Source organism: Triturus cristatus, chromosome 5_1, assembly GCF_964204655.1.
Source record: "Triturus cristatus chromosome 5_1, aTriCri1.1, whole genome shotgun sequence".
Classification (NCBI taxonomy): domain Eukaryota; kingdom Metazoa; phylum Chordata; class Amphibia; order Caudata; family Salamandridae; genus Triturus; species Triturus cristatus.
The window spans coordinates 793,472,265-793,496,961 of NC_140587.1; the positions used below are offsets into that span (position 1 = coordinate 793,472,265).

General features: G+C 45.2%; 1 protein-coding gene across 1 annotated transcript in view; it reads left to right on the plus strand.

Moving 5' to 3' along the window:
* LOC146831489 (uncharacterized) overlaps positions 1-24,697 on the plus strand; it is a 76,341-nt gene that overhangs the window by 31,965 nt on the left and 19,679 nt on the right. The window contains exon 2 of the mRNA XM_085605818.1: positions 19,173-19,314. Within this exon, the coding sequence (XP_085461944.1) occupies positions 19,173-19,314 (142 nt within the window). The remainder of the gene's footprint in view (positions 1-19,172; positions 19,315-24,697) is intronic.

Here is a 24,697-nt window from a genome sequence, read left to right on the forward strand (position 1 = left end):
GCAATCCCACTTTATATTGCTTTTCATGAAATGCATTCTCACACTAGTAAATGTAAATTACAAATGTAAGGAATAGGCAGAATGGGAGCCCAAGGGGTACTGGAACCAGAAAAAAAACTAAGCCTCGGTGACAAGTTTAGAAAGGTATGTAAATATGCAAATGTTCTTTAAAGACCTGTGAAAAACTCGGGCATGCCGAAGATAAGACTCCAGACACTGCCCAGCCAAACCCACAGCAGCACACTCACTGACCTCCTACCCCACAGCACTCTGATCTCACTTCAAGGGCTTCCAAGTAAATGAAGACAGCCTCAAAATGCAGCAAATATACATGGGCGCACTTCCAGGCCATCTTATTTTACATTTACTTGCAGAGGCATTTGCGCACCCTCCAGGAACCTATCCACGCCTCCCCAGGTGGGCACGCCCCACAGATTGAAGACCTCTGATCTAATGTAATATAGGATGATGCATGGTTACTGGTTACTGGGGTTAGGGAAGGCTGTAAGGGAGGAATACGTCTCTTGGTAGCTCACAATATCTCAGCAGCCTTCAGGAAATCTGAAATCCGCTTTCCATTAGCATTGTGTATTGCCATAATGACTTTGAGAGGCTGACCTTGTATATGATGTCCACTAATGTAAGTGGGTACCCTGTACTAGTCCAGACAACTCTTATGGTGATTTAAGAGGCCTTAGACAACCTTAGAACGCTCTCTAAGTGGAGAGCAGCCTTCGGCCTTAGTCCAGAAGGAGTATAAAGCAGCTTGTTTTACCAGAATGCAATCTTATATGTATAGATTAAGTGAAAAAGAACCACAAAAATTAATTATAAAAATATGTATTTATTGTCTAACTTTCACTAATACGTAAAAATATCTCCTGCCCAGAGATATACATAATGAACACAATCCTTTGCATAGAAATCAAGTAAATAGCACAGAATACACAGTGGACCCCAGGGGGGACCAAACCATATAGTAAGACATTGGTATAAGAACCACGACTCGTGTCAAGACAATATCCAGAGGACGTAGAAGTGTCAGGGACTCAAGAAACAACCCAAGGTGAGTGACTAAGAACTCCACGGCGATTGTGTGCAGTGTGGGTACATGACTGCATTCCCAGTACAAATCAACGTGTAAGTTGCGATTGCAATTTTAAAGAAAAAGGACCCTTACCAGTGGACCCTAAAGAAACCCTGTGCAAGACAGAAGGTTGGAGAGCCACCTCATCTGTTGATACCCTAGTACGCACGTTACCTACACCAGGGAAGCCGGGTGCATATGTGTGAAGTTGTGTCAGAGACCGCTGTCGAACCCAATAGAGGGCTTCAGGAAAGTGCTGCTGCTGGAGAAGGAGAAAGTATCCGGTGGAATCTGAAGGTGGATTCAAGGTGAGAAGTACCTGCAAGCAGAGGGGACAGAGTCTGTGTCACTCAGGAGTGTCCCAGAGACCTGGAAGACGAATGCCCACCGATGTCGGGCGTTGCAGGAGAGTTGATGGAGACTTTGACTCTGTAGCTGTGAGGACCAGGTGATGCTTAGGAAGACCAGGAGCCATGCACAAGCTGTCCCACGTCGGTTGTCGAGAGCTGAGGGGTCGTTGTCCATCGGCAGCGCCAACAAGCCTTGGCAGCTGCAAACAACTTGGATGTCAAAGAAGATGCAATGCTGGGACCAGCAAGGGCCAGGGGACTCACCACAAGCAGGGGAGTCAGGGCAGGCCCCAGCAATCAGGGGACCCCATAAGAAACAAAGGTGACCCCCAACAGGACCCACAGGCCGGAGGCACTGGAGTCGCAAGAGGACCTCTAGCAGCTCACCAAAATATGCAGACCACGGTGCAAGCAATGTGGTGTGGATAAAGATTCTGGTCAATGGAGATGCTTGAGGTTGGGGTTACTTGAAGCCCAAAGATCTTGCTGGAAGGAAGCCAACAAGCCTTTGTAATGACAAGTCAATGCGGTGCACAGGAGTTCGGTTGAAGTTGCTACCACAAGGGATACTGGCCTCAAACTTGGTGAAAGGGCAGGGCAGGCCTCGAGAGCTGTGGAGAACCACAACCTGTGTTGTTGAACCTTTCGGAGTCTGTAGGAGCTCAAGATCAGCAGACCAGTCAGCTTAGTTGCAGTGCCTGCAGATGCAGGGAAGTGAATCCTTCACTTAAAGGGAGACTTTTTCAGGTGTCTTGGATGCCCACAGGACTTGCCAGGTTCCTGTATGGTGAACAGGCACAGACGATGCAGCAGTCTGGAAAGGGGATGAAGTCAAGCCCAAACAAAGTCCAGCAAAGTCCAGAGTGCCCCGACGGCAGAAGTTGAAATGGTGTCTGAATTGAATCTTGTCCCACGACAAATCTAGGAACCTACACTCAGGTAAGCCCTTAAGTACCCTAAAGGAAGGGTTGGGGGGGGGCGTGGTTACGACGCCGACGAAGATGGCCGCCTGATTCGGGACCTCCAACGCACCGGGTCTAATCCCTGCCTGCCGGTCCCGGTTTTTGTGTATTTCGGGACTATTTGAGGCCTGTTTCATGTGTCGGAGCACAGCATGCTTCAGGTGAGCGCTGTTAATTTCACTTATGCTGCCAAAATGACTCTTTTTACACCGCGCTCGTCTTCTCCTCAGAGCGCCCGCCATCTTGACTAATGCGCGACGCTCGCGCTCGTTAATGGCTTTATATTTTTTTTCTTCTTTTGTCTAAAATTGGCCTCCTTGATGTTCTTCAAGCCCCGGAGACCGTTTTTTCTGCTAAACTGGATACTGGACTGCCCTCATTAATGCCTTGCCATTTTATTTTTTTGCATCACAGAAATGAAGTAGATTTCACACTGTTGCTGTCATAATGTGTGTATTTTTCCTACTGCAGCATTTTGCCACACCTTTGGTTTGGATATGCATTAAGACAGTATTTGGCGCCAACCTTGAGGACTTATTTTTGTTGAATGCTTTCGTTCTTCTATTCAATCGACTGCCCTCTCATGGATGTCTATTACTGTTCAGGTTTGGGGCATTTTTCCTGTCTTCAGTCTTCTTCACAATAAGGTTTTGCCCTTTCTTTCCTTTAACGCAGTCATTGCATTGGCTGTCCTCAAGTTATCTTTCAAGCCATTCCTCTGCTTGCTCTTCAATGGACATTGTTATTACCTCTGAGTGGATTCCCTTACAGCCTCTGCTCCTTCATCATACAGTTTCCTCACTTATTCCACTGTTGCAAGGAATTAGATTTCTATGGGCAAACTACGCAATCCAAAATGTTTCTTTGTTCCCTCGAAGAGCCCTCCTGCGGCATCATCTTTACTTTCCTTAGCAACAGGTTCTTCTTCCAACGCAGCCCAAATGGCGGGAGTTGCTCTACCTCGCTCTTCTCCCTTAACGCAGCTGATTTTGAATAAGTCTTCTCCTCCATCCACATCTACTAAGCGTCTGAAGCATGACTCTTCATCCCCAGACAAACCGCCATCTCCTATCTCCATAGAATTGTTTTTAGAGGAAATTCGTGCTTTGCACCCGTTTGTAGAGGAAACCAACAATAAAATGCAGTTTCTTGAGGAAAAATGGTCATCCATGGATAACAGAGTGACATCTGTGGAGCCGCAGGTTTCGGAGCTTCAATCTACTTCTCAGCGCATCTCCTCCTTGGAAAAGTCAGTTTTGGCTCTTCAACAACATACTGAGGAATTGGAAAATAGAAATAGGAGGAATAACCTTCGCATTTATGGTTTGCTGGTGTCTCTGGAAGGGGATGACCCTGTACTGTTTTTCTCCTCCTTTCTTCTGAAGCTTCTGGATATGCCGGCTACCACTTCTCTCAGTATTCAGAGAGCTCATAGACTTGGCGCTCGTTCATCTACATCAACCAAACCACGGGGAGTCATTATTCTTTTTTTGAAATTCACGGATCTTCTTTCTGTCCTCTCTGCAGCTAGATCTAAACGTCATGTTTCCTGGTTGGGTCAGAGAGTGTTCCTCTCTCAGGATGTTTTGAATGCAACTGCATCACGACGGAAGGAATTTTTGTCTCTACGTGCTCCTCTACGATCTCTTGGTGCTAGATATGGTTTATTTCATCCATGTATTTTCAAGGTTACTTACCAAAATCAAACATGGACTTTTCAAGATCCTGCTGAACTTAAAAACTTCATTCATATTCATTCTAATAGTGTTATGGAAACTTCATCCTCTTCCTGTGGCTGACTGTTTAACTTTTTCTTCTTTTACAGGTTCTCTGATCGTGTTTAACTTTTTCTTCCCTTACAGGTTTTCTAATTATGTTTTTGCCTCTGTTTCCATATGTTAGATTTTAGATTGTAGGTTCGCTCCTTCCACCAATTTTATCTAACTACAATACAGCTCCTTCCTCTGTTTATTAGTAATGTATACTTCCTGTTTTGTCTTCCGATCTTTTTAGACATCTCTACTCTCTGATACCCTCATGTCTTTCACTTGCTTGTCGTTCTTTAGTATTTAACCTTCTGTACCTCTTGGTGTATTTCTATTACCTCAAATATTTATTTATTTAGATGGATTGATTTCTTCCGTATTTGGCTCTTCATTTACGTCTTCCATCTTGGTGCGGCCCGGTTTGGACTCCCGTTTGGGGAGACCCGTCTCTTTGAGTGTCGCCACTTCCCCGTTGTCCTATTTCGTGTCCCCCTCAGGTATGTTAGTCTCAGTCATCCTTTCTGGATATGTACTGTCTCTTCTTGTCATTTCTCCCTTTTTTCCTCTCCCTTTCTTCCTTTTCTTTCCATTTTACTTGCTGACCAAGTAAATATTTCCTTCATTTATATTTCCTCCCTACTTTTCTACTCTGTCCTATTTTTCTATCCTCCTTTTATTTCTCTAATTTTTCGGCTTTTTAGTCCACGCATGTTTTTTGATATTTTCTGTCTCTCTTGATTTTATGTTATTTGTAAATTCAAAGTTGTTTCTTGGAATGTAAAAGGTTTTATTAATCCCATTAAGTGGCAGAGAGTTCTTTCCCATTTAGCCTCTTACAACCCGGATATAGTTCTTTTGCAAGAAACCCACCTCACTGAAATTGAATCTCTTAAATTAAAAAAGAATTGGGTAGGTACAGTCTTATTTTCACCTTCCAACAACAAAAAGAATGGAGTTGCCATCCTATGTCACAAAAACCTAAAGTGCACTGTTTCGTCACAAGAAAAGGACACCGATGGACGATGGATATTAGCTAAATTGCTCCTTAACTCTATTCCTTTAACTGTTTTTAACGTTTATGGCCCTATGCAACCGGATTGTTCTTTTTGGCCTTTAATCACAAGAAAATGTATTCAACATAAGGATGAATCGTTTATTTTAGGTGGAGATTGTAACCAGATTGTTGATCCATTCTTGATCATAAATCTGCAGTTTGCTTCATACCACACAAATCTCACAAACAATTTCTTGACACTATCTTGCAATCACATTTCATTGATTCTTGGCGACTTTCACACCCTGACACTTTGGACTACTCTTTTTTCTCTCCTCCTCACTCATCTTTTTCTCGTCTCGACTATATCTTTCTTTCTCAACCTTTATCTCAAAACTTATTGTCTTCTTCTATTGAACCCATTGTTATTTCGGACCATGCCTCTATTGTAACAGATCTTGATCTGCTTCCACCACGTCCCAAGCCCTCCCATTGGCGCTCTAATAGCGCACTTCTTGCCGATCCCAATTTCTCTTCCTCTTTTTGTTCTTTTGTTACGGAATTCTTTCTATTTAACTGTGACCCTAGTTCCCCTCCTCATATTTTTTGGGACTCCTTCAAGGCCACTGCAAGAGGATTCATTATTGATTTTGTCTCTAGGAAAAAAAAAGCAATATCTTCAAAAATGGCAAACCTCCCTGGCACATATCAAATCTTTGGAACACAAGTTTTATACCTCTTCAGATAAATTTATGTCACCAGATCTCTTACGTGCAAAATTGGAATTCAATAAATTAACTACTGACAATGCATCTTCGATTCTTCTTCGTAGTAGTGCTCGTTATTATGGAGGCCGCAATAAGTCAGGAAAACTCTTAGCTAATTATCTTAAATCTCGTAAAGAACGTACTCTTATCGAATCTATCTACTCTTCTGACAATGTTCTTCTCCATAAAGTTAAGGAAATACAAGACCAATTTCAATTATATTATCAACAACTCTACACCCCAGAATGCCCCCCCTACTCCTTCTCTTATTCAGAATTATTTTGAGAAACTTCCTAAACCTCCCAACTCTCATCTTAACTTTGCGGATCTTGAACTTGACCTCTCATTACATGAACTTTCTATAGCTTTGACCTCTCTTACCAAAGGTAAAATGCCCAGTCCTGATGGTTTTCCTGTTGAATTTTATTTGCACTTTTCTGATCTTTTATTGCCCAAACTTTTGACCCTTTTTCAATCATTTTATTCATCTGGTGAGGAGGAAGGTACTTTTCAGGATGCTACTATTTGTCTTATCCCAAAAGAGGGGCGTGACAATCAGCTATGTAAAAATTACCGTCCGATCTCTTTAGTTAATGTGGATTATAAAATCTTTGCCAAATTACTTGCGATGCGCTTAGATCCCTTTATGCCTCATTTCGTTGGCAAAGAACAATGTGGCTTTGTTAAAGGTAGACTTACATCTGATAATTCTCGCTTATTTCTTTATGTCCTAAATAAAGCTTCCTCACTTTCAACCCCTCTTGCCGCTATTTCTGTTGATGCGGAAAAGGCTTTTGACAGGGTTGATTGGTCTTTTTTGTTTGCTTCATTACATTGGCATGGCTTAGGTCCCAAATTCATATCCCTTATCTCTCTGTTATACTCTGCTCCCAAGGCCTCGGTGCTTGTAAATGGTCAGCTCTCTTCACCTTTTACTCTTCGGCGGGGCATTCGTCAAGGTTGTCCTCTATCCCCACTTCTTTTTGTCCTGGCTCTTGAACCATTTTTATCTTCCATTCGTAATAATACCCTATTTCTGGTTTTCCTTATGGTAACAATCAATTGAAGCTTTCTGCCTATGCAGACGATATTCTATTGTTTATTTCTGACCCAGAAACATCTGTTCCCCCTTATTATCTGAATTCAATTCCTTCTCTTTGGTATCAGGATATAAGATTAACTCAGATAAGACTGAAATCCTTCCTCTCACCACAACCTGTCTTCCTCATCTTTTCTCCTCTACCGGTTTTGCTTGGAATAGCTCAAAGATTAAATATCTAGGTATTTGGTTCTCTAACTCTATTTCCTCTTCAGTTAAATTAAATATGTCCGCAGTTTTCTCTAGAATTGAACAATTGTTCTCAGCCTGGAATCCCCTTTTTCTCTCCTGGTGGGGTCGATTGGACTCAATTAAAATGATGATAGCCCCTATTCTAATTTATACCCTCTCCATGTTACCTGTTCATATTCCTGCACTATACTTTAAACGTATCGACTCTCTCCTTTCGCAATTTCTTTGGAAAAATAAAAAATCCTGAATCTCTCTTGCAACTCTTCATAAACCCAAATCTAATGGTGGAGTTAACTTTCCGGATTTCCGTCTCTACCATAGGTCCTTTTCTTTACGACAAGTCTCGAGATGGATCTCATCAAGTCCTTCCCCTTTTACTCCTCTTTGGCTCCTCATTGAGCAATCAGTACTATTGCCCTTTTCCTTCGCCGAAGTGGTACGCTTCTCTGCCAGGAATCCCTATTCCCTATTTCCCTTATTCAAACACACTTCTTCTCTTTTAAGATCTTTGGTTCTTCCTACTATCATTACACGTAGCTCATTTTTGAATACCCCCATTTGGTATAATTCACTTATCCTTTTAAATAATAGACCCATCTTTCTGAAATCTTGGAGAGTGAGGGGCGTAATATGGGTTAACCAATTCTTTGATGGTGCATTACCTTGCTCCTTTCCCCAATTTCAACTTTTATTTCATTGTCCTCTGTCCTTTTTGCTGAAATTTACTACTCTCATGGCAATAATTCTTGACCACTATTATTCTCTCCCTTCTTCATCCCCATTAATACCTCCATCTCCTCTTCTTAGAATTCTCACTACCCTCCCTAAAGCATCTCTTATCTATACATTTTTCGCTTCTCCTAATCCGGACCGTACCAAAACTAAAGTGGAGCTTTCCTGGGAAGCCGATTTTGTTTGTACTTGGTCTGTTGCTCTTTGGGATAAACTTTGGTTCAGATCTTTAAAAATTTCTCGCTCTGCTTCTCTTACTCAATTCTTATTTTATCTGTATCATAGACTTTATCTCTCTCCTCTTTCCTTGTCTCGCTTCTTACCCTCTTCTGACTCTAATGCTGGACTTGTGGTACTCCTAATGCTGACCTTCTACATATGTTCTTTTTGTGTCCTGTCATTTCTACTTTTTGGGGGAAAGTCTGGATATGCCTTTCTCGCATCTTCACTCTTTCTACTCCTTTCTCAATCACTTCTCTCTTTTTGGGTAGTCTTTCTGATTCTTTAGATTTACCCGTACACTCACATGGTCTTTTCGATCTCACGCTTGCTCTTGCTTTCCAGCACATCTCATCTAACTGGAAATCTCTCGCAAACATCTCCTTACAAGGCTGGTGGAACTCTTTATGTCATTTTCACAGACTTGATGTTTCCTTTGCCTCCGCTTGCAAACCTATACGTAATGTTGATCTTTTTTGGTTATCCCTCACCACATATCTCGATCGATTGGCTTTGAAGAAATCTATGCATATCAATTCAGAAAATTTTAAACCCCCTTGAACGACTTCAACTCTCCCCTTCTTGTTATTTCTTATAGGTTTATCCTGTTATATTTCTTTTTTATGCTGATCATTTTGTATCTATCATTTATATAATTTGCTTGCATGCCGTAATTATTTTATAGTTTATGGTTTGTAATGCTATTTCTTTATCCCTCCCCCTCCTTTCCCTTCCTATCTCTCTCCTTCTCTTCCTCCCTTTATTTTTAAAATCCTCATAAAATGCTTTTTGTCTTTTTAACATTGATATTAGTATTGTTAATGTTTTATACTAGATTCATGTATGTTTCCTATGTACGCTAATATCTTTATTTGTTAAATTCTTCAATAAAGCTTTTCAAACATAAAAAAAAGAAAGGGTTGGGACGATTCAGGGGACCCTCCCAGGGGAGGATTTGGACAAGGGGGAGGTTGTCCTGTGTCCAGTTTTGCACCAAAGCGAGAGCCAAAGGCTCCCAGAGCTATTTTGAACTAGACTATGCCAGGAGGCACCAAATGGATCCCTCATGCAGACTGAGTGGCTCTGCCAAGCACACCCACCATACACCAAATCCTGCCTGGTAGGTGGTCACACCTACAAGATACCTATTGTCCGGCCTCCCCTGCTCAAACTTGGCTCAGCAGCAGGGGGGCAGAATCGTGTCTCTGGTCAGCAGCAGCCATGTTGTGCTGTCCGGATCTTGCGGACTGGTACCGGGAGCACTGAGAGCCTAACGGAGGCCCGTTCCAGTGCTTGGAATCATACCTCCCCCACCGTTTATGGTGGGGGAGGTATGATTCCAACATGTTTGATACCAAACATGATAGGATTTGTTGCAGCCAATATCGAGATGGTCATTGTGTGATGAGCGGTGCCCCTCTCTATGGTATATGGCTGATTCACTGACAACCCGGGAGAATGGACTCTAGGGGTGTCTTGCTCATTCAGGGACACCCTCACGCTAAGAACCGAGCACCCTACATTCAGGATTAATAATGCCTGCTATAGGGGTGGCCTATAGGTTGTTTTTAGTGCAGTGACCCAAGATATAATAAACCTATATCTTCAGTAAGTGGTGCATGCACCAATGTACACAGGATGCAAAGACTGGCCTATAGTTCCATTTTAAATGGTCTCTCATGGGTGTCATAATACATGCTACAGCCCATGGGAGACCTCTGGGGTACCTATGCCCTGGGTACCTTAGTATCATATACTTGGGACTGATAAGGGTACCCCAGTATCCAATCTGGGATGTACCTAAGCACTGACCACAACAATTTAAAGGAGAAAGCACATAGACTGGTGTCCTGATTAGCAGGATCCTAGTCAGACTAGTCAAAAACTGCTTAGCACCAGGCAAAAAGTGGGGGTAACCATAAAAGCAGATTCTACTTTCCTACTTAACCCCCCAACGTAAGGAGACGAGACTAACCTTGCCCAGTTGAGTCTTCATTTTCTAAGTGGAAATTTCTGAAGAGTCCATCTGCTTGCCATGGCTACTCCTAGGTCTATGTTCCACTGCATAGTCCATCCCCAGTAGGGAAATGGACCACCTCAAAAGTTTGGGCTTTTCATCCTTCATCTGTATAAGCCATAAGAGGGGCTTATGGTCTGTTTGAACAATGAAGAGCGTGCCAAACAAATATGGCCTCAACTTCTTCAGGGCCCAGACCACAGCAAAGGCCTCCCTCTCAATAGCTAGCCAATGTTTCTTTCTGGGGGTCAACTTTCTGTTGATAAAAGCTACTGGTTGATCCTGGCCCTCTGCATTCAATTGTGATAACACAGCCCCTACCCCAATTCAGATGCATCTGTCTGGACAATTAAAGTTTCAGAGTAGTCAGGACTTTGCAGATTGGGAGCTTGTTCTTAACAGGTGAACTATCACCTGTGTCCACTTCATGTGTACACCAGGTGGTTTGACTGGGTATCAGGGAAAACATATGCCTGAACTGATTGAGGACTTCTCTGCAATCAATCTGCTGTTGATCAGTGAGGATGCATTCCAAGGCCACGCCATCTGCTGATCCATCATCAGGGTTCAGTGAGAGGAGATCAGGGAGAGGGTCACTCTCTTCCTCCTGTCCCTCATCAGTTGCCATGAGCAAGCCCATGTCAGCCCTGTCAGCAAAAGGTTTCAGCCTGTCACATGAAGTACCCTGTGGGGGGCTTCTTGGAGTACCTAGGTCCACCAAGTAGGTGACCTTACCCTTTTGCTCAAGTATAGTGTGTGTTCCACTTCATTTGTCTTGGAGAGCTGCTGGGGCCACAGGCTCCAACACCAACACCTTCTGACCTGGCTGGTGAACATATACTCAGCCATGCGAGAAAGCAGGCCAAGTACATAGCCCATTATGTACTTTTCAGGAGGTTTGAGAGGTAACTCCCATCCCTCCTTCACTAGACACAATAGACCCCTAACTGGATGTCCAAACAGAAGTTCAAAAGGGCTGTAGCCAACCCCCTTCTGAGGAAGGCAGGGTAGTAGGACATCCCATTTTCGCCTAGGCTTTTCTGGGCGACCCATGATCATACCCTTTAGGGTCTTGTTGAACTTTTCAACAAGCCCATTACATTGAGGATGATAAGGTGTGGTGAATTTATAATTCACTCTACACTCCTTCCACATAGTAGTTATGTAACTTGACATGAAGTTTGTACCTCTGTCAGTCAAGACTTCCTTAGGGAAGCCCACTCTGGAAAAAATTCCCAAGAGGGCCCTTGCCACTACAGGATCTGTATTGGTTCTAAGGGAATAGCCTCTGGGCTACTAGTGGCATGGTCCACCACTAGGATATAACTGTGCCCAGATGCTGCTGAATGGTTCATGGGGCCAATTATGTCAATTCCTACCATTTCAAGGGGAACCCCAACCACTGGAAGTGCAAGTAAGGAGGTCTTTGTGATGCCACCTGACTTACCACTGGCTTGGCAAGTAGCACAGGAGGGTCAAAACTCCTTAAGTCCTCAGACATATGGGGCCAGTAAAAGTGAGGGACAAGTCTTACTTTGCCCTAAGTGTCCTGCCAGAGGAATATCATGTGTGAGGGTGAGTAGGAAACCTCTAAACGTCTGTGGTAATACCAACCTCCTGGTGACACAAGGCTTGGGATATCTACCCTCTGAGTAAAGAAGTCCTTCATCCTGGTAGATCCTATGGGACCCTCTGATATTCCATGTTGCCTCAGCAGCAGCTTGCTGTCTGAGGCGGTTCAAGAGAGGGACAGGATATCTGTTCCAGACTAAAGTCCACCCTGGAAGGGCCCCCTGCACCCAAGAACTCAGTCTGATCAGGCCCAAGTTCCTCTGGGGCAGTGCCTTCACAGGGGCTAAGATCATCTCCCCCAGGAGACTGATCTTCACTCTGAGTCTGTGAGGAGGGTAAAGCCTTACCCTTCCTGTTCTTTCTCTTGGAAGGCACCTCATCCATTGTTCCAGGATCAAGGGCCTGTTTAGCCTGAGCCCTTGTGTCAGCAAACACACTTGCAGATATGTCTAACAGTTCTGCATGAGTCCTGAACTCTACTTCAGCCCAGACTGAAGTTTGCAAATCATTGCCCAACAAACAATGTACAGGTAGGTCTGAAGATAACGCAACATTCTTAGGTCCAGTTACCCCTCCCAACCTGAGATTCACAACTGCCAAGGAATGGTCAGTCCTGACATTGCTAGCATTGGTCACTTGGTACACTTGTCCTAGTATGGTCTGGTCAGGAGACACAAGTTTCTCTGTCACCATAGTGACCCTGGCCCCTCAGTCCCTGTAAACCATTGTCTCTTTTCCATTTCTTAAAGGATGCTGACTGTACATGCCCAAGTTAGTGGGCTTACCAGTAAGCTGGCAATATATATGCCACCATCACAGACTAAAACAGCCTGAGCTGGAGTTCTGACTAAGTCAGAACCCATCTCAGAACCTAAGGTTAACCCCACTAATCCCTTGTACTTGTTCTAGGCGGAGAAGTTGCCTTTGGGCCAGTGGTAGTAGGAGTAGTCTCCTTGGCTTATGGCCAATCAGCATTCTTTGTCCAATGGGTCTTTACCTTACAGACATAGCACCAAGGTTTCTTCTTGCCTTTCTTGGATGTTTGTGACTGCCCCCCAGGTTGCATGTTTTTGGTAGGCCCTTGGGAAGAGTCATTCTTATCTTTGCCCTTGTCCCCACCCTTATCCTGGGATTTAGAGGAATCTTGCTTCTTCTGGTCACCACCATTACCCTGTTTTTTTCTGCTTCACTCTGGTGCGAACCCATTTGTCTGCCTTCTTTCCCAATTCTTGGGGAGAGGTCAGATCAGAGTCCACCAGTAGGTGGTGCAAAAGCTGGTTCTGACAATTATTAAGGATCTGCTCCCTCATAATCAAATTGTACAATCCGTGGAAGTCATGCACTTTGCTTCCATGTAGCCAGCCTTCTAGAGCCTTAATGGCACTACCCACAAAATCTACCCAGTCCAGGGTTTGTGCTTTCTGGGTGTTCCTGAACGTAATCCTATATTGTTCAGTGGTTAAGCCAAACCTATCTATGAGAGCACTCTTCTGTACTGGGATATTATCAACATCCTTTTCTCGAACAGTGAGCAGCATATCTTTAACTTTGTCACCAAAGGAGAGCCACAAGATAGCTGGCCACTGCTCCTAGGGAACCCTTTGAAATTGACAGGCCCTTTCCAAGGCAGTTATCCATTTGTGGATGTCAACCCCAATATGGTAGGGAAAGACTACCTTGTTCAGGTTCCTATGGTCAAAAGAAGTTTCTCTAACTCTAGGGACACAGTTTCTGCCACCACGGGACTCTAGTCACAATTTCTTCCTTGCTCCCTGGACTTCTAGGGACATTTTGCCAAGAGCCAACTGCTCTTGCCTGAGACTAAGCTTTGCTTTCTCACGTTCAAGCATTTGGTATTCCCTATCCAAAGAGTTTGCCCTCATACTAGATTTGGAGGTCCCTAATGAGTGAAGCATTTGATTCTCTAGATGAGGATCTAAACCTCCTTGGTCTACTCTGAACCTTTCCAGGAGAGAAAGGGGGCACACTCTGGGCCATCTCTAGTATCCTCTGAGAGATCTAAGTTTTCCAGGTGGTCAGTGTTAGATTCAAGTTCATAAAGGGGTTCCCATACTGACCTATCCTCAGTCCTCTGCCCACCCACTCTTTCCTGTTCATCTGACCCACTTGCTTTCTGTAGGTCATCTAACATTAACATCACTAGGATGTGTTGAGTGCTGGCTGCTTTTCCTGTCTTCAGCTCTCTAGAGGCGCACAGTGCTTTCAATTCTTGGAATAAAAGTTCACTGTAGCTCACTGTCAGAAAACCACTGGTTTCTCCTTTTCAAGACATACTAAGTGTGGTGTGATGTTGCACCTACCTAACCTAGTGGGAACTAAACTCACTGAGGCTGGAGAACAGGTGTGCTTGACATTTGGCTGACCCAACCCTAAATTCAGTAGAACTTACTATTCTAAGATTGTATTAAATGTGCCTAGCATTAGTGTTGGTTTTTCAATTAATCAACAAAAAGATTTATCTGGTAAAACAATGCAGGCTTGAATCCCAACCGCTGCCACCAATGTGAGAGGCTGGCCTGGTATATGGTATCCACTAATGTAAGTGGGCAACCTGCACCAGTCCAGACAACCCTTATGGTGATTTAAGAGGTCTTAGACAACCGTAGAAAGCTCTCTAAGTGGTAGCTGTGGAGAGCAGCCTCCAGGCTTAGTTCAAAAGTAGTGTAAAGTAGCTTCCTTTACCAGAATGCAATCTTATACATATAGATTAAGTGAAGAAGAACCACACCATGTATTTATAAAAATATGTATTTATTATGTAACACTCACTAATACCTACAAATATCTCCTACCCAGAGACATACACAATGCACACAATACCTTGCATAGAAATCAAGTAAATAGCACAGAATACACAGTGGACCCCGGGGGTGGGGGGGGGGGGGGCAAACCATATACTAAGAAAGTGGTATAAGAAACACAACTCATGTCAAGACAAGTTCAGAGGACATAGAGGTGCCAGAGACCCAAGGAACCACCCAAGGTGAGTGACTAAGAACCCCATGGAGATCATATGCAGTGTGGGAACATGACCACATACTCTGTACAAATCAACGAGTAAGTCCCAGTTGCAATTCTAAACGAAAAGTACCCAATTCCCAGTGGACCTTGAAGAAAACCTGTGGAAGTAAAAAGTTTCAGAAGGCACCCCACCTATGGATACCCTAGTACCCATGTTACCTACACCAGGGAAGCCAGGTGCACAGGTGTGAATTTGTGTCAGAAACCGCAGTTATGTTATGTTAATTTTAGTTTATAGAGCGCTTAATACCTGCAGGTCTCTAAGCCTATGAGCAGATCTACGGGAGTTCCAGGAGGGGCTGCATCGCAAGAAGAGGGATTATGCCCAGGCTTCAGTGAATAAGATGGTCTTTAGTTTCTTCCTGAAAGGCAGGAGGCAGCTTTCAGAACAAAGCTGACCTGGCAGCCTGTTCCAGAGTTGAGGCATAAGGGTGGAGAAGGCTCGACCACCTTTAGAGGAATAGTGAAATCGTGGGCATTTTAGAAGGTCTTCCGTGGAGGACCTTAGTGTGCGACAGGGGGTATATTTCTCCAGGCGTTCCTTGATGTACTTGGGCGCTTGCCCAAACAAGGCCTTATGTGTAATGCAGAGGCCTTTAAATTCGACCCTCTGCTTGATGGGTAACCAATGCAATTGTTGCATTAGGGGAGAGGCCCGAGTATGCCTGGGTAGTTTGAAGATCAGCCAGGCCGCATCGTTCATTTCCACCTGGAGTCTGTGCAGCAATGAGTCTGGTAGTCCGATATAGAGCCGGGCCAGGATTAAGGCGGCCACTACTGTCCTCATTGTTGAAAAGGAGAGGATGTGAGAGAGTCTCCTCAGCTGCCTGAGTAGGCTCACGCAGGTTCCGAAAATGGTGGTGATTTGGTTTGTCAGGGAGAGTTTGGCATCTATCTTGATTCCCAGACTTTTTACCACCAAAGCTGGTACAGGGATGACACCCAGCTCGTCTGGCCAGAAATGGGAGTTCCAGGGATTGCTGTCATTAGTGACAGCCAGCACCTCTGTTTTGTCTGGGTTAATCTTGAGTGAGTTAGTGGTCGTCCAACTGACCACAAATCTCAAAATATCTTTTACGCGGGCTTGGGCTTGAGGGCTGCTATCTATTTGGACAATAATTTGCGTATCGGCCGTATAGTTGAAGACCTGGCAATTCATCAAGGCAAGCTTCTTTATCAGGGGTCTGAGGTAAATGTTAAACAGGAGGGGGGATAGTGCCGACCCCTGTGGAACACCGCAGGGGATCGACCCCCCCTCTGACACCCAGTCCCCCATCTGGATTTTTTGGGTGCGGTCTGTCAGAAATGACTTGATCCATTGGAGGATAGACCCTCCAATGACGATGTCTTTTATTCTGTCCAAAAGTTGTGAGTGGTTGACCGTGTCGAACGCTGCCGACAGGTCTAGGAGGACTAGGACACATGGCTTTTTATTATCTGCTTTAATCCTAATTTAATCCAGTACAGATAACATCACCAGCTCCGTACTGTGGTGGGCCCTGAATCCAGCCTGTCTATCTCCAAGCAGATGATGGATCTCCATGAAACTGGAGAGAGTTTGGAGGACATGTTGTTCCATAATTTTTGCCAGGAAAGGAAGCTAAGATATGGGTCTGAAATTCTTCATGTTAGAGACGTCAGCTCCTGTCTTTTTAAGACGGGGAATGACTCTAGCTTCTTTGAATTGTGTGGGAACTTTCCCTGTTTCCAGCGAGAGGTTCATCAAGGCGAGGATTTCTTCCTCGATCGCTGGGAGAGCAAGATTAAAAATCCTCGGTGGACACGGATCTGCAGGTGAGCCTGATTTAATTTTTGTTGCGATGCATCGCAAGGTCTCAAGATCGAGGGGCTGAAAGGAGAAAATCAGCTCAGCCCTATTTTCCTGTGTCTCCACGTTGAGGGGAAACTTAAAGGGGGAGTTTTTAATGTTAGCCAGGATATCTTGGACTTTATCTGAAAAGAAGGATAGGAATTTACTACATGTTCCCTGTCTAGACGGCGCAACCGGTACCTGTTTTTGGCTCAATTCCTTAAGGATTTTGAATGTTTCTTTTTGTTTGTTGGTTGCCATCAGGATCCTGTTCTCGTAGTATTCGGCCTTCCTACTAAGCAAAGTTTTTTTGTAGGTGGTGAGTTTTTCCCTCTATTCTATGCGAGCCTGTGGCTCATAGGCTTTTCGTCATCGTCTTTCATAGTGGCGAAGCGTGCATTTCAGAGCTCGGAGCTCCTCCGTGAACCAGGGCGCGCCCTTACCCTTATTTCCTGTTTTTATTCTCCTTGCTGGGGCTAATTTATTCATGGCAGATGTTAGCTGGCTGCAGATGGAGTCAGTCCATTCTTCCATATCCACTGTTATTGGCCTCTTAGCTAGGTTTCCACGAAGGGTACTCTCTAAACTGGGACCCTTAATTTTATTCCAATTCCTTACTAGCTTCCAGGAGGGTGGCGGTCCGGAGTCTTGTCTAACTCAAGGAAGTAGAAGATTAATAAAGTAGTGGTCAGACCACCCGCAGGGGGTAGTGTCCACTAGATTCACAGAGGAATGAGTTGTCCAGACCAAGTCAAGAGTATGTCCTTTCTCGTGGGTGGGGGCTGATACTAACTGGTTAAACCCAATGGAGGACTTCAGGAAAGTGCTGCTGCTGGAGAAGGTGAAAGTGTCTTGTGGAATCCGAAGGTGGATTCAGGATGATAAGTAACTGCAAACAGAAGGGACAGAGTCTCGAGTGACCCTGAGACCTGGAAGACGAATGCCCACCAATGCCGGGTGTTGCAGGAGAGGTGACGGTGACCTTCACTCTGCAGCTGTAAGGAGCAGGCGATGCGGAGGAAGGCCAGGAGCTGTGCATGAGTTGTCCCACATCGGATGTCCAGAGCTGAAGGGTTGGTGTGTGTCGGGAGCACCAATAAGCCTTGGCAGCTGCAAACAATGTGGATGTTGAAGAAGGTGCAATGTCGGGACCAGCAAGGTCCAGGGACTCACCAAAAGCGGGGGAGTCAGGGAAGGCCAGGATCAATCAGGGTAGCCCAGAAGAAACAAAGGTGACCCTCAACAGGACCCACAGGCCGGAGGCTCTAGAGTCGCAAGAGGACCTTAAGCAGCTCACCAAAAAATGCAGACCACGCTGTAAGCATTGTGGTGTGGACAAAGATTCTGGTCACTGGAGATGCTTGAAGTTGGGGCTACTTGGAACCGAAGATCTTGCTGGAAGGAAGCCAACAAGCCTTTGCAACGGCATGTCGACGCAGTGCACAGGGGTTTGGTTCCTGTGACTCCCACAATGGATACTGGCCTCAAACTTGGTGAGAGTGCAGGGCAGGCCTCAAGAGCTGTGGGGAACCACCACCTGTGTTGTTGAACCTTTCAGAGTCCGTAGGAGCCCAGGATCAGCAGATCAGTCAGCTTAGTTGCAGTGCCTGCAGATGCAGGGAAGTGACTCCTTGACTTCAAGGGAGATTCCTTCAGGTGACTTGGATGCCCACAGACCTTGGAAGGTTCCTGTATGGATGTTGTGCTTCTAATTTGAACCAGCACTCCAGAGAGGAGGCAAATGTACTGCTGCACCTTTATATAACACACGTAGAACAGCATTCCCAAAAGACGAGGCAATGAAACAAGCACTCTCTTAAGGCGAGGCAAGAAAACAAATTCATGTGCATTTAAAGTGACACACACATATCTATTAATTCAATACTTTGAAAAGGAAGGCAGAATATATTGGTTAATGCAGACTCCCAAATATCGAGGGAACTTAGGCACAAAAATAGAATAACATGTAGCATATATACTGTTTTTTGAGTGAAATATTTCTCAAGACGAGCAAATATGTTTTCCTAGGAAAGAAAATATAGTTTTAACTCTGACATTCATTCCTGCCTTAAAAAGAACAACTCTTGACATGTCAATAAATGCCGTCTGACTTACAGTGTTATTTATCCTCTGCTCGTCCAGTTTTGAGACTGTTCTCTGAGAAACACAGTTCACCTAAAATAACACATGAGAGCAGTACACATATACATATCTATAGTCAACAGAACAAAGGTCCTTAAGCAATGTCTCTCATTTACAGACTCAGTCCAGTTCTTTTGCGGTTAATCTCACTGCAATCACTTCTTATATAATGTTGCCAAACATGAGAGTATAGTCTTAAATCCTTTGAGTTTATTGCCAAGCATCAAAACAGTCTTTTTCCTTCTTTGGAAAAAGGGTGCTCAGAAGTCGAGCAATCCGAAGTTTGTTGCCTTCTTAACAAAATAAAATACAATTTGAAAACTCACCGGAACGTCCTGAAAGTTATTCTGCAGCATTACCTTGCTTGAATGTATGATCATTTGACTTAGTTTTTCTGGTTCTATTTGTGTTTCTCTTGCAGGTTCCGGAGTTCCCAGCCAGGAAACAGGAAGAAGGAGGGAGCCGTGGAGAGCACCCACCGGAAGTGCAGCCAGCCGAAGGGGAATGGAGCCCGGGAAGAGGAGCCCTGGAAGAGACACCTCCGACAAGGGATCTGGAGCCAGGTAAGTGACGCAATCAAATGAGACTAAGCGAGTCTCAATGGGTGGGTGCTGTTTAAATACCTTTCATTGCAACCGCTACAACTCTTCCACACGTGCAGCACGTTTTGACAGTTTGCACGTGTATGCGTGTTTTAACTGGACAGTTGTTATCCTTGATACACAGGCTTGTTCAAAGTCTGTTAACCAGTTCAGAACCTTATTACATTATATAGGAACAAATGCAATGTAGCCCAGGAATAATAATTGACATACAGTAAGCATTATAAGTGTGATATACAGCAAATATGGAGGATCACAGCGAGGTGAGCTGGGCAGTGGCTAGACCCATAACATATACATGGAGCAGAGAAACTTAGAGATTATGCACATTAGGTAAGTAAGAAGAATACATCACTGTATGAATATTCATCATTCCGCCAACTCGACTGGAGGAGCCCTTGCCAGTCCAGGTGGAAGATCGATCGGGACTCTAAAAAAGATCCGTTTTCTTGTGATGACGTCTGCCCCACAAGCAACCTCCCGTCTGGGTGCCAAGGTTCCCCGCCTTTAATACCTTTACTCAACTTGAGGCGAAGGTTCTAGAAAGCTCGCCCCCTTTCTTCTCTTATAAAAAAACTGAGCTGAACATACTGGTCTGTGTCAAAGTGAAGACGGAAGCTGGCCAGGCCCCTGTATTTTGACTCAGAGACAGAGCTGTACATTCCACACATTTCTCTGGAAAAGGCAATCTTTGCCCTGAAAGGTACCAAGCACGCATCCCACACAACATGTTCCAGTACACTGTGATCGGTGAGGAGCGAAAACAAGTGAAGAGCAAAATCATTCCCACCCCACTTTGCAGCTATGTGCGAGCACAGAAAATAGAGTCTGTTACAGAAGATCGAGTCAGCACAGAAAATGGAGTGAGTTATGCAAAATCGAGTCAATGGTCAATATATCATTCTTAATAGCGCTGCAACGGTGCACAGGCACAGACGATGCAGCGGACTGAAAGGTGGATGAAGTTAAGCCCAAATGAAGTCCAGAGTGCCCAGACGGTTGAAGTTGAAGTAGTGTCTGAATTGAATCTTGTCCCATGACGAATCTAGGGACCTACACCCAGGTAAGCCCCTAAGTAGCCTAAATAAATGGTTGAGATGATTCAGGGGACCCTCCCAGGGGAGGGTTTGGACAGGGGGAGGTTACTCATGTTGTTTGTCCAATTTCACGCCAAAGTGGGAGCCAACAGCTTCCAGGGCTGGTTTAAAGTGGACTATGCAAGGAGGCACCAAATGTGCCCCTCATGCCAACTGAGTAGCGCTGGCAAGCGCACCCACCGGGCCCCAATACACTAAATCCTGTCTGGCAGGTGGTCACACCTCCCTAGGACAGGATACCTATTGTTCTGCCTTCACCCTGCACAAGCTTGGCTCATGTGGCAGGTGGGCAGAATCAGTCTCTGGGCCGCAGGAGCCATGTTGTGCTGGCCGGGTTTAGCAGAGTGGTACCAGGATCACTGAGAGCCTAACAGAGGCCTGTTCCAGTGCTTGAAATCATACTCCCACACCGTTTACGATGTGGGGGTATGATTCCAACATGTTTGATACCAAACATGATAGGAGACGTTGCTGCCGATTTTGAGATGTCATCGCATAATTACGTGGTGCCCCTCTATATGGTATATGGCTGCTTCACGTACAACCTGGGAGAATGGACTCGGTAGGCTGTAGGGGTGTCCTGCTCATGCACCCTCACACTTAGAACCAAGCACCCTGCCTTCAGGATTGATAAGGCCGGCAAATGGGGTGACATAAGTTTTAAGTGCAGTGACCCTAAATATAGAAAACCTGTATTTTTTGTAAGTGGTGCTAGCACCAGCTTACACAGGCTACAAAGGCAGGCCTGTAGTTGCATTTTGAATGGTCTACCATGGGTGGCATAATGCATGCTTCAGCCCATGGGGGACCTCTGGTGTGCCTATGCCTGGGTATCTTAGTACCATATACTAGGGACTGATAAGGGTACCCCAGTATCCAACCCTGGATGTACACAAGTACTGACCGCAACAATTCAAGGGAGAAAGGAGAGAGACTGGGGTTCTTGTTAACAGGATCCCAGTCAGACAAGTCCAAAACAGCTTAGCACCAGGCAAAAATTGGGGGAAACCATAAAAGCAGAACCTACTTTCCTACAATGACTAAATGATCCTGACATTATAGAATCTGGAGGCCCGAGTTTCAGTAATGTCATAAAACAAAGGTCTATCAATGGCAGGAAGACTCATTCCCCTGATGCAATCTACTATGTTATCAAGAGCAGAATATTTGGGGATTTCCATTATGATGTCACTTCATCTTAGAAAACAAAATTTCAACGGTAAAACTCACATATGGTGTGTTTTGACAATGCTGTACAGAGGAAAAATATTGGAGGAAAACTAGCTTCTGTTGTGGTGGTGTGGACTGATAAATAAAACACACAAATAGTGACTTGGAGGAAAATAAGTCTAATGACTGGCAACCTCATTTTTGGCCCAGACATATGGAAATTACTCTTGATCCTTCTCTAATAGGAACAGTTCAGCCTGTGGTGGTTTTATGACTCTGGGCACTTTACTTCTACTGATCAGTGCAAAGTGCATATGCTCTCCCTGTAAATTATCGTCATGGATTAGGTGCCTCACTTGAAAACAGCAGCTGTTCCTCCATGTTGTGTCTAAATGCCAAGCTATGGTGCCAGCCGATCACAGAAAAAGCAGGGCACGGTGTTGTTCGACCATGCATGAAATGTTCACACTGAGTCCCAGAAAGGAGAACTGAAAAATAAAAACATGTGCAGCAAATTTCTAAAATAAAATCGTAGCACAAAAACAAAAGTGCTCTGTTTAACATCTGCAAAGCAAAGCAGCCTACAACGTGCAGTTAGGCTAAAATAAGGGATAACTAAGTGGATCCCAAAGGGAACTCACAACATCTGCTCTCTCTGCATTAGCGCGAACAGTGTAGCCTAGTGCTAATGCAGTCACCCTTGCACCATGGTGCAAGGCTGCCTGCATTAAAGGCAGCATTGTTTTTGTGCAGAAAGTTTAGTTGATGGTATATTTATAGGTTCATGTTATATTAATTTTACTTCTGGAATAGGAACAGCTGTCTATATTTCAGTTTGTTTGTAGTTTTGGGCATTTGAGTTTGAGAAAGATGCAGAATGTAACACCTCCACTGTTTTTCTTGAGTACTCCTGGTGATCCACCTATTGGGTGGAGTAAGTGGAAGAAAATGTTTGTTCATTATGCTAGGATTTGTGGGACAAATCCTAGTGCCAAAAGGAAGTACTCTTTGTTAATGCATTGTCTCAGAGGTGAAGGTCAAGATGTTTTAGAAACCTTGCTTGATCTGAGCTTAGAAGAAAAGAGGGATCTGAATCAATATGAAATCCGTTTACTTCAAATGGATCAACATTATCTTCCACATGTGAGTATCATCATGGAGAGATACAACTTTGACCTGAGAGAACAAGGAAATAAAGAATTGGTGGAGGATTATTACACAAGTTTGAGAAAGTTAGCTGCTAATTGTAATTCGGAGCTGCAACTGATGAATGGATGAATGATCCAATTTGTACTCAAATGCAAAAGTGACAAAATGTGATAGGAGTTGTTGTTTAAAGATTAACCACCTTTGAAAGAGGTGTTGATAAGAGCAAAAAGAGTTGAACACATGCTAAAATGTGTGAGTTGAGCAATGATAAGAACAAAAGTCCATCTCAGACTGAGAAAGTGGAAGAAGTGGTTTGTGAGGTTAAAAGCATGGCAGTAGGGGCGTGGCTTCACTGGCCAACATGGTGGACCCTCACTAGTAGAGCTCCAAATGGATTCCCCTCTAATCCATCTTTAATCATGCCAAATGGTGGCCATCGGATACACAAAGCACAGCCCTGGTCCTGTCGGAGCTGAGCCACAATGACAAAGGTGTTTTGAGGCGGGGGTGCTGCCTCGTTGATCGTGACACTACTTACCCGCATGGACAGAGCGAAGAGGTCATCTCTCCCCAGGGGCTTGATGCTGTAGGTGATCGGAGCAAACGAGATTCCGCTGCTGTGGCTGTGACCTGCGACCGCCTTGCAAACGTCCTGGCCCACAGGAGCTGTGAGGGGGAGTGAGTGGAGGTGCCCTCTGCCTTCTGCAGCTTGGTCTATCCTATTGTGATTGGGGCCTACTGGGAGGTGCTGTTGGGAGGTAGATCTTGCCTTATCTGTTGGGCCTGGCGGGTGTTCCCCCTCTCCAACAAGTACCTGTCATCCTGCATATGGGTCCTGCCCATTGGGGACCCCTCTGGAGATCAAGGCCAGGAGCGTGCTGGTAGGAGCCAGTGGCCTTGCATGTTGAGCACAGCCACCCTGAAGATGCACCTGGATGCCGGAGCAATGGCGGTGAGGTGAGCGTGGTTTCCGAAGCATCCGGCGGCTGGGTCCCTTGTATTCTGGGCCTACTGGTAGGCGCTAGGGGGTGGCGGCCCCATCTTATTGGCTGTCATTGGCACGTCCCCTCCCCCTTCCTGAAGCCTGCTGCAGCCCGAAGTCTGCCCAAAAACTACCTGGGCCTGAATTCGAACAGCTGTGCCAGCCAGGGGTGCTTTGATTAGTGCAGTTCAGTGGGGGAGGGGTGAGTAGGAGGTCCCTGCCTGAGGAATCCCGACCTAGTGTTTAGCCCCTGGTGGGCCCGGGTGCTTGATTTACTGTCTGCGTCAAATATGACCCTAGAGACACTCCGGGGACCCTCCTTGGTGGAGCTGCCTGCCAACTGCTGTACCTGGACCAGGAATTGGGGGTGCGGTGGGGGTCACTTAGGGTTTCTCCCCTCCTACTGCTCTGCGGGGGGACCCTCACCCCATAGTCTTCAACTATCCCTGCATTCTTTGCTGACCAGGGGTGGTGGTGTCAGGACCCCAGGCATAGTCCAATGGTTCACCCACCTTTCATCCATCATCTAGGACACACTGTGGAACTGGGACTTTCTTGGCGAAGAATCCCTGGCTCTAGGACTGGTGCCTTAGTTGGAGGTCCCCTGGACTGGAGGTGAGGATGGTCCTCCCCTTGCCTCCGTCCTCCCTGCACTGTGGGAAATCAGACTACAAGACATTCAATGTTATATTGCAGTTGATCTGAGCCATTCCCTGCATCTCCTCTAGACCTACCTCTGTGAGCCTAAAAAAAGTCCTTTGCCTATCGCGGCTGCCGGAACTGTTGCGTAGCTGTGGCAAGCAGTTCATACTTCCTCTGCCAGAAGTGCCCTGCAGCTTTGCAGTGACTCAACATGGGTAGAGACTCACCCATCTATTCCCAGACAAGCATGGAATAATTTACCACTGGAACTGTGGGTGGCCCCCTGGGGGGTGCCGGGGGTGGA